At 36.4% G+C, this 21,113-nt stretch overlaps 1 protein-coding gene across 2 annotated transcripts in view; it reads left to right on the top strand.

The window, feature by feature from the left end:
* The window catches only part of LOC126298385 (inactive phospholipase C-like protein 1), a 63,925-nt gene that overhangs the window by 1,867 nt on the left and 40,945 nt on the right, over window positions 1-21,113 (top strand). Inside the window, exons 2-3 of one of the 2 annotated variants that reach the window (XM_049989692.1) lie at window positions 4,177-4,274; window positions 20,001-20,093. In XM_049989692.1, the coding sequence (XP_049845649.1) occupies window positions 4,177-4,274; window positions 20,001-20,093 (191 nt within the window). The remainder of the gene's footprint in view (window positions 1-4,176; window positions 4,275-20,000; window positions 20,094-21,113) is intronic. The other variant, XM_049989693.1, reaches the window with a different exon arrangement.

Genomic DNA, 21,113 nt, shown 5'->3' with positions numbered 1-21,113 from the left:
ACATAACATTTTCTTTTATCGGATAAGGCATTGTAACTTGTAAAGTGGGTTTTACACCAGCAGCGTTTTCGCAGATTATAAACTAAAATTGATAATAAGTCCTATAAAATGTTCTTAAGTAATAGTAAGTAATATTCGTGTGTAATATGTCAACCTCACGCACAAATACGTAACATATTATTTTAACAATATTCTCATACTGATGTTCTGCAGCTATATATGCCCCTCAGAATCAAAATAAATAAACCTAAATAACCAAAGTATAATTATGGGCACACTACTGTTCCATGTTGACTTGATGCATTTAAAACTTGTTCCTATTTTAGGGGATGTGTTTTCCTGTAACAAATAGTAACTCTAATGGTCTGTTATGTTGTTTTAGTTCAAATATTAAGAACATTCATGGTAGATATTAACAATTTATTTTAAACTGTATTCAAATAACAGAATGGAAACAGAATATTTTCACAGTTTTTGTCTACATCAATTTAAATATGCAAATACTTGAAAATTACTCATAATGTCATGACAGAATCTTGTATTTTTATAGCAATATAGTAAAATCAAAAAGTTTTGTGTGCAATATGATGTTTTCTGTACTGGTAAGTAAGTAAGAACAGATAATATACAGTCAGTATGTTGCCATAGTCTAATGTAGGTCTTCACTTTAACACACATTCTCCTAAGGTAAACTTTACAATCTGTGTAAGTAAGTGTGTTCTGTTTAGATATCTACAGATCATTGTTGTTGGTAGACTGAGCTTTGCATCTGCGGAACCACAAAAAATTTTAGCAACACATTTCTTGGAAACTGGTTTGTTACACATTACACATTTGTATGAACTTTTTCCTAAATTGCAAATTTTTGCACCTGGCAGAGTTGGTAGCTTTCACCTACATCTAATGATTCAATATGAATAGCTGGAGCTGTGACTCTGGCTTCTGCATAATCTTTGGCAAGTTCCTCTTTGATCTAGAGAAAAAAATCACATCTTGTTATTTAGATGTTTGTTGCTTCTCTGTAGGTTACCAAATTACTGACACCTTCTGAATCCAGAAAATTACAAAAAAGTATCAACAGACCACATTCTTTCACCAGCTTTCACTGAGTACCTGTAGATCATCATGCTAACAACCTCTATCTATTCTGGCTTTCATTAACACACTGTAAGGATCACATCATCATTTTTGAAAACTAAAGTCTTGTATAGGCCCTTGCAAGCTTTCTGAATGCACTCCAGCACTCCCTTCTAATTTTGCATGTTGTACAAAGCCAGCTTGTTCAGTTTGGTTGTTCCAGATGCTATGATTGTGAATGCAGTGTAAAGAAGTTGTCACCTGTAACATTCTTTCTTTTATTTAAGTATGAACCTATAAGCTTCTTCACTACAAAGTCAGTCTGTGATTCACCACAAAGATGAAACTCATCTTTACCATGATATGGGAAAGCATTTAGCATATATTTGCAACCCTTATTAACAATATTTCTGTCTATAGTATTCAGGTTTTGAAACCATGAACTGAAAGAACCAACATATACACTTGGATAGGAATAAGAGCACATCAACACAAATATATAGGCCAGGAATACACAAGCTGTGTGTCATGGTCTTCCTGAAGTAATTACATGACATCACAGACTTATAAAACTGTATTCCACATTTATCTGATCAAAGAAAGTCCACTTCTTCCTTTGGATTCAATGGCATCCGTGACATACAAAATAGCATAATATGCATCTAGCTCTTCTAACAATAATGATTACTCTTCAGCTTCCCACACTCTACATGCCTTGTTCCAATGCATTTTAGAAAGTGAGAAGAGGTTTGTCCATAAACAGATGACAAGCATTCAAGGGAAAATCACTGATGACATATCTCTTTGCATATGAAGATGGACGAGTAATCTCCCAAAGAACATTTTACTGTCCACACCTTGGAAGAGTTCCAATATTGGTATTAACTATTTCACACTTTGTTCAATCCTGAGGTTCAACCCCTGTACTGACAATCAAGTTACTGAGAAAACATCTTTTACCTAATCATCTTTTACCTAAATTACACCAAAGTTTAACTTGTGCATTTTCAATTCAGCATTATTTACATGAGTCACCATGGCTTCTAGATGTACTCTGTTCATCATTCTTATCTTTCAAAATGCCAACCTTAGCATCTGTGGCATCATCACTATGAATCATTATGCCAGAACCATGTCTACTATATTTTCTAGTACAAGTAGTTACTATTTGGGTGAGACAGCACCTAGAGAGAAGTGAAATCAGCGTTTGTCATGGAATGAACACAGCTACCTTTTTCACTACTATGTGCATATAGAGATTCACCAAAACGTTTATAGTTGCCCTCTTATTCATCGGAGCTCCCTACTATACTCTGTTATGCATCAAAATCCATATGCATATTTTCCTTCAGATTCAACTTATTCATTGTTATTTATCAATGCTAACATCTGCTCATCCAGTCACACATTGAAAAACATATGAAAACTCTGACTAAATCAATAGAAAATTCAGAATGGAGTAGAATTATTTGTAGGTTGATAACTCACTACTTACAACAAGCCATATTGTACTGCACTGCCGTATGTGTTTATTCTATGTATATAATTTTTTATTCCACCACATATGTCACCCTTACCGTTTCATATCTTTTTTGCAACAGCAGACACAATTAAGGCTATCAAAAACTTGTAGCAATCAGCAGCACTTAGTTTATTCAATGTGGCCAAAGTGTTACACGAGTGGTTTCAGTTATTTATTGTTCCTCAAAAACTATGCACTTGTCAGCATTTACTTTTATTTCCAGATTAAATGTACTAAGAAATATTAAAGATTATGAACTCTTCTAAAACAATCAGAAGAGGAAAGGGACTCAAAATTTTGCAATGGGACAAAAATGCCCCGTTGGCACTTCTAATATTAACCGATAATTAAACTATGACAGATTTTAATAAGTGACTTGGTAAAATACTGTCATTATTATACAAGATAACATAGTTTTACTTATGTTTTGCTAATGTTAATTGGACACAGCCCAGGTTTTGGTTTCTAAGCCAGTTTATAGTGTATAGTGTTATACTATTGCGCCTGTGTTACTGGTGCAATTTGTGGACTGGAATAGCAACTGGGTATGAATGTAGCCTGTTCTACTGACAAATAATTTGGAAATTGGTGTCAGCAAGCTTCACCGTTGGGGTTAATGAATAGCATTTATTGTTATCATTCCAATGAAACTTACATCTCTCAATAACAGTGTCTGACATAATACCTTCCATTACCTAATATATAATAAAACCTGTTATATTACCTTGCACCTCATAATGTAAATCCCAATAATTTAATTTTAGATAGTAAATGTATGTTATATTGATGAAATATATTAGTTCACTAGCAAACCACCACGTCAGTGTCCAACAGACCACATAAAGTGCCTGTAGGGCGTTGACATCTGGCTATTCACCCATTAACTACTTCATTATGAAGTACACTAGGAGAAGCTGAAGAATCACATATACTATATTGGCTCAAAAAATGAGAATATTTACATTAGCAGGAACCATCTGTTGTTGCCTATTGGTGCATTACTGTTTTCTGTGTTCTTAAGTGGTGACAAGTTTTATCAAAATTGATCAGCTTCATTGCAATAGATGAGCAGTTTACTATGAATGTTTACTTTTGTTTCACCAGAAAATGTCAAGTAGGAGATATGAGAAAAGAAATTAAATTAATGCTGAAAATTTGTGCACTTAACAAATATGCTGAGTTACTGGTGGTTGCTTTCAAATCAGGATCCATCTAAGTTCTGCATACCTTCACAGTGACTCCTCCTACTGCCAAAACACTTTTTAATATCAGTTTCTGTAAGGCTATTCAAGGGCTCTGCAGTTTTTTACTTCTGGAGGAGCACAAAAAGACACCTGTAGCAAACTTATCACCAACTGACCAAGACTGGCTCAGTTTTAATGAAATTCTTCAGAATGTAAGTACAAAGATCCAGGTAGAAGAAGAACCATGAACAACAAATAGTTCATAGCATAGTGAATAAATTAATTACTTTTGTATCGAGGTAGTATTACATAATCTGCAGCCATTATGTTTCCTACAGTATGTCATGTAGCATCATCATTGTGTAAAGTCAATCTATAATGGTCTTTCAACAGGGTATCGTCATATTCGTTTGATGGCCTCAAATGGGGAACTGATACCAAATGCACTCCTGTTTGTCCACATCTCAGTGACTTATAAAAGATGTTTTAGGGTAAGTACAGTGTTACATCTTTTAACTACATTGAGTGAATTTCAGTCTTCCCATAGAACATGTTTGTTTATTGTTCTCTGGTTTCTTAAGACTTTTTAACTTCATTAAAGCAAGAAGATATTTGTATGGTACTCAGTGATGGAATATTTAATGCTCAAGTACCTTCAGTGAAGAAGTGTGAACATAAAACTTGATAATATCTAGTTGTTCCCACTTTAGCCAGTATATGACTTGGAGACCTACCTATATGTATTTTCTGACACTTAGTCAACCCCCATTAGTATATACGCAAGTCCACAACTGCTGAAGATAGGCTTATACTTGTTGAATTCATTGTTTCCAGAGTTATAACGCCATGGCTTAATTTGATGTCTGAGATGATACTGTAGTTTGAATAACAAAGAAAATTTATTTTTTAATTACATTCAGTAAACAAAACATGCTTGAATAACATCTACCAAGATTCCTGCCATCGATGTTGCCACCACACAATTATTTAAATAATGATCTCAAGTGCACATCTCTAGTCAGCCCAATAATTGACTGATACATTAGATTTCAAGCATCCAGCTGTGGAAAATCCATTTCTTTAAATGATGTTTCAGTTACATACAATTTGGCCATCATCTAAGTGAGCTGACACACTGAAGCTAGGGCATTCACATTTTTCATTATAAACATGAGATCCACATAACTGCACTCACCACGATACACAAGGGCCAGAGATGTTTAGCGACAAAGAGTTTTGTGTGAACTGAACCTGTGGTTAGATGCTTAAGTGATGCTGAGTTATCTATGTATCAGTATGAGCTCCACTGTAGCAACTTTTTTGCGAGGTGATCAAATAATGTGCCATATTCCAGGCTTTCTCCAGGCTGAAACTTCTACCTCCATTAATTGATTCCTTTGCCATCCAATTTCCCATCTTCCTCCACTACTGAGTCCCAGAATGGAAATGTTGACACTAGCACAGTAGACATTCTGTAAGCTACTCACTTATTGTTATCTCACTTTATCTTCTTCCTGACAAGCAGGCTGAGTAGTGAGTGAGCTCAGAAATGTAATTGATAGGATCCTGTACTGCCAGATTCAGGAAAGATCTTGGTAGTTGCAGGTTAATACATACATTAACAAACTCTGAACAAAGACAACATTTATTTTATCAGTTCCCCAGGACATCAATCATAACAGTTATTAATTTTCTTAATTACCATGCACCACTATCATACAGACTGTACTACATGTAACATAAATCATACTACTCAAAAAAATGCTCCAGACTTGTGTTGCCTGCTAAATAGTCATCCATGCACTGACTCAGCTCTCACACATACTAATGCACGGCACTCAATGCATGCTGGTGCATGCCAAAGCAAGCCCAGTTTTTAGTCGAAAAACAAAGAGTGATGCTCTCCCACATCCAATAATGCATAATTCAGGAAAACCGCACTCACAGGTACACCATTCTATAAACAGCCACAAAACTGGAATACCTGAGCAGCACATCTATCTTGAATGTCCCTGGAAATGGAAACCTTTTTTATGTGTAGCTGAATGAAAATGAGGCTACTAACATGAAAAGAAAACAAAAGAAATAGAACCCCGTACACTCAAAAATATTCACAAATATTCTTCAGAGATATAAAAAAATATCATATGAATTCACTGCCTGAGAAAAAAGTTAAGCACCCATAATGAACAGCCAGATGTCAATGTAACTTCGTACAAACATATACCATGGGTGGGTATGTAAATGATTAACAGTTGCAATTCTTGTGACAGAACAATCACTAGAGAGCATTAGTGTTGGTTACGTTTAGCATTGAGACCATGCCTGGTATCATATATAAAGGTGCACTAACAGCATCATCTATTTGAATGATCACTATGTAGGACACGGAGATCCTATTCTCTCATGTGAGACAGTTAATTAGTTAGCTTGTTTCATGTTCCATGGATAACTTGTACAATTAATGATAATTATTCACATTAAACATTCATATATAAGTACATTTTGTTTTGTAAGTCTACAATGCCTTTTTGAGTCCACTTATTTTCCAGTTCTTCTCTGGGAATGTCAATGAGATCCCTTTAGGTCACAACACCGTTTCTGTAGTTCTGCAGTTCTGTCTCTATTGCATACTCCCCAAGACATCTAGCTGTTTGGAGGTTAACTGCTTGTGGGGAATTAGAAGCTTCCACTAACAATGTTCCATTTTGCAAATGTTTGACTGACTTGACAGAGCCACAGATTCCCTCTAAGCTAGTTTTGATATAGAAGGGTGAAACCTTCTCAAATTTCTTTTTCTGTTTGACTATGAGAAACACATTCTGGCCAGTGGCATGTATTCTGTTACTATAAATACAACCACTCTAAATAAGCCCAGAATCAGGTGGACTTGCTACACAAGCCCTGCCCCTTTCCTGTCTCTTTCTCCCAGCTGTCGGCTACCATTCCCTCCAACTTGCCCTCCCCCTCCCTGCCTCCTATCTCAACTCACCAATGCCAGCCAACACAACCCCACTCCAGAGATGAGATGCACTGTTGGTACTATGTAACTATGTAATTAGCTGATACAATGTATCTGTGCATGGTTTGTGTGTGTGTGTGTGTGTGTGTGTGTGTGTGTGTGTGTGTGTGTTTGTGTCAATCCTTCCACCATAAACACAAATTTATATCCAGCCATGGTGGATATGTATATGCCTTGCATTTACCATCCCTGGAAAAACATTTTCAGGCAGACTTGGTAGGATTTTCAAAATTAATTGCTTAGACATTGTGTTTGCGGTCATAGAAAGGATGGCTCATTGAAATATACAAACATGAATGCTAGCTAGTTGCATAATGACAACCAATGGTGACACGATTATTAATAGATCTATGTCTATATTTACATCTGCGTATGTACTCTGCAAGCCACTGTACAGTGCATGGTGGAAGGTAACCTGTATCACAAGTAGTCATTTCCTTTCCTGTTCCATTTGCAAATAATGCAATAGAAAAATAACTGCACAGATACACTGCATCATTACTAGTTATATTCAATTCTTCAATTGGTAAGTTGTATGGTTACAAGATGAATTTTAAAGTAAACTAGCCACAATATCTGTTATCATATTCAGAATGCACAAGTATGTCATTTTTCAAAGAATTGTTCTCATTCTCTTCAACTACCTCCTAGTCCTCCATCAGATTGATTAGTTTTTTAAGAATTCATTAAAGCTGTCGAAGAACAGCTACTGCAGTAGTTTAAAGTTATGGAGCCTCAATATTAGGTAACTGGATGATAAAAGCTGGAACTTATAAAAATAGGCATTAAAACTGTCAGAAAGTAAGTTATGACCACTACTTTCCCGAACATGGGGGCTTTCCTCTTATGAATTACAACAAACATTCAACAGAATCATCATGCTTCCTGCTTGCTATTTCTCACATGTTACTGCTGCTCTGAATCATCCCAGATACGTGGACGACTGGGTAAATCAAACACTTTCTAAAAAGAATTGCAAATAGAGTCTTGCAAGCAGAGCCTTCTAGAATACATATGATGATCATATTTTATGAGTGGGGACCAGAAATTGTAGCATATATTTTTAGCAAACTTTGCATTTATTTTTTGCAAAGTTTCCATCTATTTCCATTGAAATTTGTGATTTGTTTGAGTGATTAGACACACAAATTTAAAAGATTGTAGCACTACATGAGTGAAGATGAACAAAGTCTTAGTTCTTTGAAACTGACTATTAAAGAAAAGTTCTGCTTGGGAACTTTTTAACTGGAATGTTCACTTTCACAAAAACTTCAACACCATTTTCTACCAAGATGACATTTATTTTCTTTGTTTGGCTGTATTTAAACTTCCAAAATGATTGTTCTGTTGAAAAGCAGTAGCATTTTCCCACTGGTGAACTGAATGCATCTCCAGTTTAAGGTGTTTCTGGACATTATTTGTGTCTTGCTGCCTTTTCTATAAATACAAAATCTGCAGACTTTTAATTTTGACCTTTCAAAGGCATTCATAGCTGTGCAACTCATGCTTGCCAATGGCTACAGACAGAACTGACAAGGCACTTAGCGTAGGAGTAGAACTGAATGTATAGTAACTCTCTTTGGACTTTTGGAGAAAAATTTTGGTGCAGTCAAGAAATGTTATAGACTTTGTTTTCCAATCACTATAGCACAGAATGTGGGCACTGTAGGATATAGTGGTAGATGGCTGCAAGCGTAAAGAAACTACAATTTTGAGTGCCAGAGGAGAGAGAAGTGGTGCTGGGAAACAAACCCCATGTCCCTTTTGCAGTGCAGCAGCTTACAGCAGAAATAATGCATTGTCATAGGGATCACAACTCTCTTCTGGTGTCACTTTTTTTGTTTCAAAATAAGAAAAGAAGACAATGAGCAACACACAACACAAAGCATCTGGGGACGGCTACCATGCAAGTGCTTGTTGAAGCTCACAGAGTATTGTTGACAACGTAGTTCAGGCCTGACCTCTGGCATTATAAGGTGCAACTACAGTTTAAAACATCTGCCACCTAATTTACCACATTAAAAGTGTTAGCATTAAATAGACTATTCAACTTCCCACAGTTGGTGTGGCTCCATATCATTGAGCACATTGACACATCATTGTGTTTGTACTCTTAGAGACATTATCTACCAGATGATGTGCAATACCAGTAATTGAAAACTGGTAAAATGTTTTGTATTTATAGCCAGAAAATAAAGCTCTTTCATATTGTCTGTAATAAAATATTTCATCTGGATACAGTTCACTATTAAATAGTATCTATCAAATAATTTAACATTTTGAGGCAGAATTCACATCCTTCTTGCATTTATTGCAATATGTGAAGTTTTCCAGTCCCTAATTATTGGTTTATAAGGTACTTTCAAAAATCTGTCATCATTTTGGAAGTGCTAATCATGCTAGATTACTTTCCATATCATAAGTGTGTGGTCACCAGGAAAGATTTGTTGTAAATGTCTGGATAGGAATCATTGGTGCAAAACTGACTGAATGTTCTGCACCGCACCCTGGTTAAATGGAAAGCACTATTTACAATATTTGCAAGTGGAATTTCCCATACCACTGTAGAGTGTTCTTCTCCACATTCAATGCAAAACATTGTTGTTTCAACAGCAAATTGAACTACCATGTTGCCCTCAGGCAGTCAGATGACATCTTACAAAAATGACTGAGTTTAGGTGAATTAGGTGCATTACTTCATAGAGTGGCCTTCCAAGCCATCTGTCACCTGAGAAAGAAAATGATATTTAGAACCTGTTAAATTTTTCAGTTATGTCTTAGTTTAGAATTATTTATGTATTTATTAATTTTTTCATATATTAGCAAAAACATGGAACACATTGTTGTAAGATTTCATTATTAACAACATTGTACATTTGCAGTTCTATCTCATTGCAATGATATATCTGTAGTGCAGCTTGACTAATTAATGGCATAACATTCCTAACCTATATAATTTGATGGTCAAACATTACCCAGTGAATATCACAGAACAATCTGGTATGGCATTTTCCTAGCTTTCGTTGTCCATCTTAAGACATTCCATTAAGCTAATATACCCACAAACTGTTTCTATAGATTACCTGCCACTAACAACCTAGATGTAAATGGAGCATTAAACCCTAATCTTCCTTCTCTCATTCTTTGGAATAACATAGAACTAGAAACACACCCATTGTTGAGTGTATCTTCTGTAAGGGTAATAAGACAGTTTTTATTGTCATTCTCTGTAAATATCACATGTAAGTACGTATCATCGGGAAAATGTATACTCCAGAAATTCCCAAAAATGGGCATTCTTGACCGTTTATTGTGGCTCACAGTACCTATCAGAAAATGTAATTAATTATTAGTTGTTTGCATGTTCTGTGGATCAAAATTGTGATGTCTCACTACACGGTGGCTACAGCTGGTAGTGTTGTATACACAACGTATAAAATGGCACTGCATTGGCAGAGCTGTCATTTGTACTCAGGTGATTCAGGTCATAAGGTTTCTGATGTAATTATGGCCCACGTCGAAAATCAACAGACTTTGAATGTGGAATGGTAATTGTAACTAGATGCATGGGACATTCCATTTTGGAAAACTTCAAGGAATTCAGTATTCTGAGATCCACAGCTCAAGTGTGTGCTGAGAATACCAAATTTCAGGCTTTACCTCTTGCCATGGACTATGCAGTGTTCGACGGCCTTCAGTATGACCAAGAGCAGTGTCATTTGTGTAGGGTTGTCAGTGCTAACAGACAAGCAACACTGTGTGAAATAGCCACCAAAATAATTGTGGGAAGTACAGCAAATGTATCAGTTAGGACAGTGTGGCAGAATTTGGTGTTAATAGGCTATGCAGCAGACGACTGATGCGAAAGCCTTTCCTAACAGCACGATGTTGCCTATAGCACCTCTCCTGGGCTCATGACAATATCAGCAGGGCCCAAGATGACTGGAAAACCATGGACTGGTCAAATGAGTGCTGATTTCAGTTGTTAAGAGCTGATGTTAGTGTCCAAATATGGCACAGTCCCCCTGAAGCTGTGAACCCATGTTGTCAAGGAGAAACTGTGCAAGCTGATGATGGCTCCATAATGGTGTGGGCTGTATTTGCACAGAATGGATTGTGTCCTCTGTTTCAACTGAACCAATCATTGACTGGAAATGGTTATTTTCAGCTACCTGGAGACAATTTTCAGGCTTCATAGACTTCATGTTCCCATGATACTGCGTCATGTTACCGGGCCCCGGTTGCTCATGACTGGTTTGAAGAACAGTTTGGACTATTCAAGCAAATGATTTGGTCACCCAGGTTGCCTGACATGAATCCCAGAAAACATTTATGGGACATACTTGAAATGTCAGTTTGTGCACAACATCCTGCACCAGCAACATTTTCACAATTATGAAAGACTGTAGAGGCAGCATGGCTCAGTGTTTCTGCAGGGGACTTCCAATGGCTTTTTGAGTGTATGCCACATTGAGTTACAGCACTATGCGGGGCAAAAGGAGGTCCAACATGATATTAGGAGATATCCCACGACTTCTGTCACCTCAGTGTATATCTTGAAACACCAGTTTATATCTTAAAACACACACACACACCATACTATGCACATCCTGAAACTCTTCTGTGGAGTAGGAGGAGTTATCAAGGAGATATGTTTTCAGTTCATGTTTCAAAATGATTTTAAACAAATTTAAAAATAATACATTTAAAACACTTTTAAATTTTTTACAACATTTCATAGCTGGTCAAAGATTTTTGTAGCTGAATACCTCATTTCATTCTGCACTACACTAAAGCTCATTCACAGATAGTGTAATTTATTTCTCTTTCTAATATTATATTTATGAAATTTACTACTGTTCTCAAATGTTGACTGACTGATCATTGACAACAAACAGCCCAAGAAAGTAAGTGTATCATAAGGCTGTTATCAGTGTATCCTCAAGTTTAAAGAGCAGTTTTCAGGAAGTTCTAGAGTGGATACCATGTACACCTTACACACTTCCACACTACAAATTCTTCTATACAACACACCTTTTTTGGTTGATGACTGGGTATCCCTGATGAAGCTCAAGTTGTAAGTGAATTAAAATAAAAAAGGTAGGTTAAATTTGCAATACTTCTAGCTTGGATTCTTGTCAGTATAAACACATAAGAACTTAGAAAATTCTATTTGTTTTATTTATTTAAATTCCTGCATTATTTCTAATGAAGTGGTCAGACCTTGTGCTGTACTGGATTGCATGTATTGTGTTTTATGTAAACACAGTGATCATCTGTCTGCAAAGATCCAATCATTAATTATTTTCAAGTGTAGAAATTACACACCATCCAGATAGCAGAGTGTAACACTGCTTCTGGGATTCAGATCAGGAACTGGCCCCAGATCAAAACTGCCTAGTGGATTAATGATGACAGTAAGTGTGCCTGCCAACTCGGATATGATTTATAGGTGGTTTCTTACATCTGATTAGGTGAATACTGTGCTGGTACCCAAGTCCCATCTCAATTACATTATTTGCAAACATTTAGAAAATGTTTACTGTCTGTCACATGGGTAACACTACACCCAGACATTTGGTGTACACACATTCCCTCTGGGGCAGGGGGGAAAGGGGGAGTGGTGGTAATGAGGTAGCAGCAGGGAAGTCATGTGGCTACCTGTTCAATTAAACATGCCAAATCCAAGAGTAATCATGTTGACCCCATATAGGACGTAGGACAAAGACAAAAGAAAAAGAAGTAGTGTAGAAGTTACACCACTAGGCTTGCTCATAATGCTTGCATCATTATTAAAGAGAAATATTCTGCTTCTTTAATAGACAATGTCTGACAAAAAAAGTGAAGCATCCAGAGGGGGAGTAGGGTGAAAATGAATCTATGAGAGGGAATGTAATGTTATTTCAGTGATTCCAAAATAGAGTCCACTTTACAAAGGACTTGGCAGTATGATGTTGCACACCCCCTTATTTGGATGCATGTATTGATTTACTTGGGAAGCATGTCCTAGAGCCATGGTATCCTTTGCTGAGGCCAGCTGGCCCATGACTTCTTATCTAGTCCTTGATATCCTGGATCTGGCACTTGGATGGAGCTGCTCCGACATGTGTTTTATCAGGACTGATCTGAGGGTGTTGCTGGCAATGGGAAATAACTGAGCATTATGCAGAATGTTCATAGAGACACATGTCATGTGCACACAAGCACTGCCTGGTTGAAAAACGCCACCACAATACTGTCCCATGAGAGATAACACAAGACAATGCAAGATATCTCTGACTTATTGCTGTAATGTCAGTTCCCTCAGTCACTACCAGCCATGACTTGAAGTCAACCTCAATGGCTCCCAACACCATGATGCCAGGAATAACACTACTGTGCACCTCTAAAATGTTAGAATTGGGCCTCTCACCAAGCTGCCATCTTACTCACCAGCAATGGTCATCCAGGGTGTTTCAGAACCACAATTCACCACTGAACACAATGCAACACCATTTGTCAGCAGTCCATGATTCCTGGTCATTCGACCATCCAAAACATAGCCATTTGTGTTGTGATGCTAACTACAGCCTATGTGTGGGACAGTAATTTTCTAGTCCAGCTGCTGCTAGTCTTTGATCAATGCTGCAGGGTGACACAGAAAGTTGTAGGGAGTCTGTTACTTGTTCTTGGAAGGCAGACTTAGATATTAAGGGGTTATGGTGTGCTTGGTGTGTGGTATGAAGATCCTCTTGTGTGGTGATCAGTTGTGGTCAATGAGAACATTGACCATAAAGAACAATGTATGATTATCTCTGTGAAATTGCTTGCATGTTATGAGGCTGATTGTGACAATTTTTTGTTGGATATCATCACATACGATGGAAGGTGTTCATCACTTTGAACCAGAAACCACATGGTAGTCCACGGAGTGGCAATGCAGTGTCTCTCCTCTTAAAAAAGAAGTTCAAAGCTGCACACTCAGTGTGATGCTTTTCTGGGACTCTGAAGGGGATATTCTACTAGGTATCCTCCATCATTTTGCAATAATCAACTCGCAAGTGTATTATGCTATGCTGAGAAAATGGAAGAAACAATTTCAATGTGTTCGTCACCATGGAAATGCAAATGAACTTCTCTTTCTCCATTAATACACGAGGACTCGCATGAGTCTGCATACCCAAGGGGAGCTCACAAAACTCATTGGACTGTTCTTCCTCATCCATCCTACAGCCCAGATCTTGCACCTCCTGTCTTCCATCTGTTTGGCACAATGAAGGATACACTGACCCTTAGAAGCCATGGACCCATGTGTTAGCTGGTGGTGGCTCCATTGTGGTGTGGGCTGTGTTAACATGGAATGGACTGGGTCCTCTGGATGTTTAGCTACTTGAAAATCACTTGCAACCATTCTTGGATGTCATGTTCCCAAATAACAATGGAATTTTTATGGATGACAATGCACCATGTCACCAGGCCACAATTGTTTGCAATTGATTTGAAGAACATGGTGAACAATTCAACTGAATTGTTTGGCCACCCAGATCACCCAACACAAATCCCATTGAGCATTTGTGGGATGTAATTGAAAGGTCAATTTGCACCAGGAACACACTCATGATTATGGATCGGTGTATTGTCAGAATGGGACAATATTTCTGCAGGGGGCTTCCAATGACTTGTTGAGTCCATACCACATTGAATTAACTGCAGTACACCAGGCAAAAGGAGGTCTGACGTTATATTGGGACGTATTTGTCACTTCATTGTATGCATCTAGAAATGGTTCTTCTGCTAATACTGGTAAACATCCTAATTTTATGACATCATATCAAATAATGGAAATCTGGGTGGTGGCAACATCATACAGACTACTGTATGCTATGGTGCATACAGTAGACTGTTGCTTCATGGCAGGGCAATTTCCTGCTGTGTTTAATTTAATTTTTTGCCTCAGGTTATTGTGTAGTCAATGCTCATGCCGCTGGTGTGACAATAGTTGTTAGTGTCTTAACTTCATAACCTACAGATCCATTGCAACTTCTGGTAGGCAGTCTTCTTGTCATTTTAGTATTTATCAAGATATTGATTTTAATAAAGTCACAAACACAGATAATGCAAATAATAATCTGTGCAGAATGTTTATTTCTGTCGGAAGTATTTTACCTTCTAGTGAAATTTAAGTAGATAGTTCCTGTAAGTTAGTGTGGTTAGAGATAATACTCGACAACAACAATAAATAAATAATTGGTTTCTTTTACTGACCCTCAACTTGATGATACAGTTTCTGAACACTTAAAAGAAAACTTGAGTCTTGTTACAAATAGGTACCCCACTCTTACAATTACAGTTGGTGATGATTTCAATCCATCCTCAATATGTAGGTGAAAATACATGTTTAAAGTAGTCAGTGGCAGACAAAGAACATCATCCAAAATTGCACTGAATGCTTTCTTCGAAAATTATTTTGAACAATTAGTACAGGAGCCCACTTGAAGTGTAAATAGTTGCATAAACATATTTGACCTTTTTGCAACAAATAATCCTGAGAAAATATGGAGCTTCATGAAGGATACAGGGATTAGAGACTACAAGGTTGTTGTAGCATAACTGAAATCCATAACATCCAGATTTACCAAAAATAAATGCAAGATATATCAATTTAAAAAGCAGATAAAAATTGACACCATCCTAAGAGCCAGACTCCACCTCTTCTGATCTGACTATGTAAGTATAAACCAGGTATGGTTTAAATATAGAGAAATAGTAACAGTGGAGGAGGAGAGTAGTGTTTAACGTCCCGTCGACAACGAGGGGTGAGGGAAGGAAATCGGCCGTGCCCTTTCAAAGGAACCATCCCAGCATTTGCCTGAAGCGATTTAGGGAAATCACGGAAAACCTAAATCAGGATGGCCGGAGATGGGATTGAACCGTCGTCCTCCCGAATGCGAGTCCAGTGTGCTAAATAGTAACAGTGGTAATTGAGAGATTTATACTATATAAAGTACTGATAACCCATGGTACACAAGACAGATCAGAATGCAATTACACAAGCAACAGAAAAAACATGCCAAATTTTAAAGAATGCAAAATTGCCAAGACTGACAAAGTTTTGCAGAAACTCTGTCTCAAAATCTGGCAGAAAACCCAGAGAGACTCTGGTTGTATGTAAAGTACACCAGCACCAAGACGGAGTCAATACCTTCCGTGCACAATAGCAATGGTAATGTTATTGATGGCAGTGCCACTGAAGCAGTGTTAGTAAACATGGTTTTCTGAAGGTCCTTCTCCACAGAAGATAAAGTAAATATTCTAGAATTTTAATCAAGAACAGCTGTCGACCTAAGTAATTGAGAAGTAGATATCCTCAGCGTAGGCAAGCAGCTTAAATCACTTAATAAAAGCAAGGAGTGCTGGTCTAGTTTGTATTCCAGTTAGGTTCTTTTCAAAGTATGCTGATACACCAGCTACATACTTAGCAATTATATATAACTGCTCACTTGTTGAAAGATCTGTATCTATGGACTGGAAAGTTGCACTGATCACATCAGTACCCAAGAGAGGAAATAGCAGTAATCTGCTGAATTACAGACCCCTATCACCAGCATCAATTTGCAGTAGGATTTTGGAGCACACACTGTGTTCAAACATTACCTCAAAGAAAACAATTTATTGGCAAATAAGAAGCATGGATTCAGAAAATATCATTCTTGTGAAATTCAACTAGCTCTTTATTCTCCAAAACAGTGAGTGCTATTGATGAGAGATGTCAAACTGCTTCCACATTTTTAGATTTTCAGAAGGCCTTTGGCATATTCTTCACAAGTGACTTTTGATCAAATTACTTGCATGCAGAGTATCATTTCATTTGTGTGACTGGATTCACAATTTCCTTTCAGAAAGGTTACTTTTCATATTAACTAATGTAAAGTCATCAAGTAATATCTGGCATTTCCCAAGGAAGTGTTATAGGCCCTCTGCTGTTCCTGATCTATATAAACAATTTAGGATACATTCTGAGTAGCCCTCTTAGATTACTTGTAGATGATGCTATCATTTACCGTCTTGTAAAGTCACCAGATGATTGTGTGAGGGCGTGTAGGTCCCATTAAGCTAAAATGTTAAATAAAATTCTTAGTCAAATGCTTTAATAAGCTACTTGCATTATCTGCTAGTTAAGTAAAATTCTTATTCCAATACTTTAGTGAAATCTGTTACACCTATGTAACATTTCAAAGACAGTTTCAGTTAATTATGTTCTGCTATTCTTGCCACACCAAATAAGCAAGGAAAAAATATATTGATAGTTATTGTTGAGTCAGCTGTAAGTACTGAGTTTATTAGAAAAAGTACTACAAGAATGGTAAACCTTTATAAGGAGAACACAACTACAAAATTAAGTTTTATCAGACAGATAACTGTCTGACCCTTTACATTTACAGAAACGAAATTGTAGGATTGGAAAAATTGCTAGAAAGAAAGCATAAGCTTATCCATGTGCTTCAAAAGAACTTTAAGGTTGTGAGAGGCTAGAGTAGTATGATATTTTGTTTTATTCTATTTTCTGTACTAAATCCAATGAGTTATTGGCTAGTACACTTGACTACAATAATCCCATTACTCACTAGGGGCCTTGTTATATCTGGCTTTATTGGTCTTAAGACACAAACAGATTTTAACTATACTGACACTTCCACACATCCTCACATTGACAGGATCATCTTTCATGATCTGGGTAAAGGACATTTTTTAAAGTTACTGAGATACAAGGTTATTGATTGGAAAATAATTCAAAAAACAAGTTTCCAATCATTTACTTCATAATGGAACTGACTTAAGTAACTGAGTTGTGTTGAGGGTTATATTCTATATGTACTAATAATATGATTTCATTCTCTTCTACATGGAACTATAAGTAATCTCAAAAAAAAGAGAAAAGAAAAAAATGATACTCCTCTTTTCTGCTTGTAGCATTACTGATATCTTTGGAAACTTTCTCAGAGACTGGAACTTGTATAAAAATTTTAGAACCCAGGATGTAGTAAGAATGAGGGTAGGAAACCCCCAACCTGTCCCTTTCTCATTCACAGTGAAGGAACTGTTAGTTCCAAAAGACAGAAAGTGTATCACATTTACTTTCGTATGTGTCTGTTGGCAGAACTACACATTTTCCCTCCTGAAGGTATGTAGTGGGCAGCAGTTGTGTATCATAAATTATAAGTTTCCTCAAATGAATTTTCCTTTCATAAAATTAATTGGGCACAGCATTTCATTGTCTATAATGGTGTACACACACTGTGCAACTTACAATAGCAGAAGAGGCCAAAGTATTTTTATTTTGTGGAGTGAAGCAATTGTACATTTCACAAGCAGATATATGTATAGTAGTATAGAAGGAGGAACTTGTGATTCATCTTTGCACCTAAAAGCTCCTACAAAAAGTCTAAGAAAAAGTTTTTTCAGGCTGTGAGATCACAACCATTTATCTCTATAACGTTGCTCATAGGCACCATGAAAATGCAAATGGTTTTCTAAACTTGGGCACCAAAATTGCTATGGTGAGCTGTTCTGTCACTGGAAAGAAACAACACTGTTTTCAGAACAAATTGTGCAACAGAATGGCAGGAACTTAATATCTGTTTTATTATTTGCATAATTTGTTTATCATTTCTTGTCGCCATTGGTGTAAAGCTTGACACCTGGAAATTTATTTTAATATACATTCTTGTTGCCCACACCAATCTGAGCTCACAGGCACCCTTACACTTGCCCCATATTAGTTCAGTGTGAACATTTGATAAAGTAGGTATAGTTCATTGAGCTTTCATTTCCATAAAATTATTTTGACAACATAATATTTCAGAAAAATAAAGTGTGTGTGATATAAAGTAAATGTCAGAATTCAATGACTTGCAAACAACATAGTTGTACTATCTGCTTAAAGTGTTAGTTAATTCATACAGTGTTGAGCACAGTATACAAGTAAGAAACTCTAGATAGCTTGGTTGCAGTAGTTTCCAATGAACAATATATTAACAAAGTTAACCATTGTTCTGCCAAGGGTGTATGCTTTTGTCAAAAATTAAAGTTTATTGATACTTTGTGACTGGCCAGTTTTGGCTTTACAGATTGTTTCCATGTGATGTCAAGAAGCTACTAAAGATGTGTGCTTTTATAATTTTGGGAGACTGGACATAGCATGTGTGCCAACATAATGTTTAAGTTTGTCAAATGCATCAGATTTTATAATTTTGGGAAACAAGACATAGCACATGTCTCCAGTACTTGTTGGAAATATGAGCTGCGCCTGTTTCCTATGATTGTGACAGCTGCATTTAGTGGCAACTTGGAACCACATGATAATGGCCAACTGGCCATAGCTGGATAGTCTTCCAATAAAGCAGAACCATATGTTTAACCTTCATCTGCAGAAACGTACATAAAGAAGTTGATTAGATGTATTTCTGTTATATTTCTCTGCTAGTTTTAAATTATGGCTCCACTTAAAGTACAGGCATTACCACTGAGTGACAACAGTATTACAATTTCTTATCACTTATTTTGATTATTGACTTCACTTAATAAGATGGGATAAGTAATAAAACAGAAAGCCTTATATTTGTATACACTTTCTATACTGGATGCTGAATCAAGTTAAAGAAATTGAAGAGCAGAAGTGTGGAATAATCACTTCATTCTCATCTGACTCTTAATATCCTCATACTAATTAGTCCATGTTATTCTTTCTGACATGGGACAGTTTGCTTTTGGGATCACTTTCTCAGATATTTCAAGGAAAATTATCTTCTATTATCTAACAGTTCATCTACAGCACTCTAGTCATAGTTGGTGAGGCTATTTCATACCTAAGATTGTACTGTCACTGACTGCAACTTAGAAAAACATTACAAATAGTACACAAAGTATGTAACAATAAAATGTCAAGTTATTTTGTGTCACCTTCATCATGGAGAACTTTGCCAAAATGGTTTGATTAAAATTATAAATAATATTTTGCTCAAATTCCTAAATGTATTAAGATTTGTTCATTCTCAATGTAAATAAAATCCACTTAAAAGACATTGCAATTAAAGTTCTCACTAAACATTACTGTATTCATACTGCAGAACCATACCTATTTGTAATCAGAGCAGAAGAGTACATTCTGAATTGAATTTGTTAAATACATGATGATTTATCTTAGTTTCCTACATAGGAGGGTGAAAAACCAACAAAAAATGGATGTTGTGGCTGCAGAGACAAGCATTTTAAACTGTCTGTCACAAAGTGGCCACCAGGGAAAGCAGTGGTATGTACTGAATGGTTTTGTGCCACAGTACCCTTAAAATCCCAGAGTATCCTTTGCTTTGGTAGCTCAGTATTACCGTGCTAAATATGCTGCTTTATGGAAAAAGATGTATGTCGCTCTATTACCTTTGCATATATTTGCTACTTTGAACATTACATAAAAATGAAATCAGAGGAATTAATGTAACGGTATTAGAAGCATTTTGAAAGCTGAATATTAATAATATATGTGTCATAAGAGAAGCTTCTGCTTAATAGATGATAAAACAGGAGCAACAGCCCACAGACACATACAGACACACAAATTGGAGAATATGATTGAATCTCTGACTTTGTAAACCTTTGAATACTTATTTTGTCAGGAACAAACGACATTGATGAAACAGGAAAACTAATTGCTGGAGTAGGTTAAACTGTTCCAAAACATTTGTCCATGCAGAAACAAGGAACAGCAAGGGAGGTAAAAGTAGTAGTGAATATCATTTTCATTGTTATCTTAAACTTGTTCTTTGCATTCATCTCTCATGAGTGTTCAGGTATATGGAACAAGCATCCTGCGCCTTTTTTGATGTGTAGTTATGAACAACTTTACCTTCATCCCAACACCTATGCAGCACGTCCTTCCTTTTTGTTATCTCTAATCCTTTCTTGTCTCCTGGTTATAGAAAAACTGAAATAATTGTATGTGTCTGTTAGCATGGCTCCATTTATTCTTGGTTTAGCAGCCGATAAAAAAAAGCTCCTCTTTTGTGTCAAAATGGTGTCATTTGTGTAATGTGACCAACAACAATAAATACTGACAAAAATCTGTTATGCTATCAAAATAACTACTGTCGTTTCGATCATATATTTCTCATGACACTTGCCTGTAATGCCATCACCAAAATTTAAGCTTTCTGTTTCTGCTTCCTTTTAGTATAATGTTGCCAAAATGTGTTTGAGGACTCTTAAAATTTAAAAAGCTAAATCTATTATTGAAAAAAATGTAAATATTAACAGTGCAAAATGTAAATCAGCTTTA

The sequence above is a fragment of the Schistocerca gregaria genome, chromosome X, assembly GCF_023897955.1.
Source record: "Schistocerca gregaria isolate iqSchGreg1 chromosome X, iqSchGreg1.2, whole genome shotgun sequence".
NCBI classification, from domain to species: Eukaryota; Metazoa; Arthropoda; class Insecta; order Orthoptera; family Acrididae; genus Schistocerca; species Schistocerca gregaria.
Note: the sequence above shows the minus strand (reverse complement) of the source record. Positions and strands in the feature narration are given on the sequence as shown.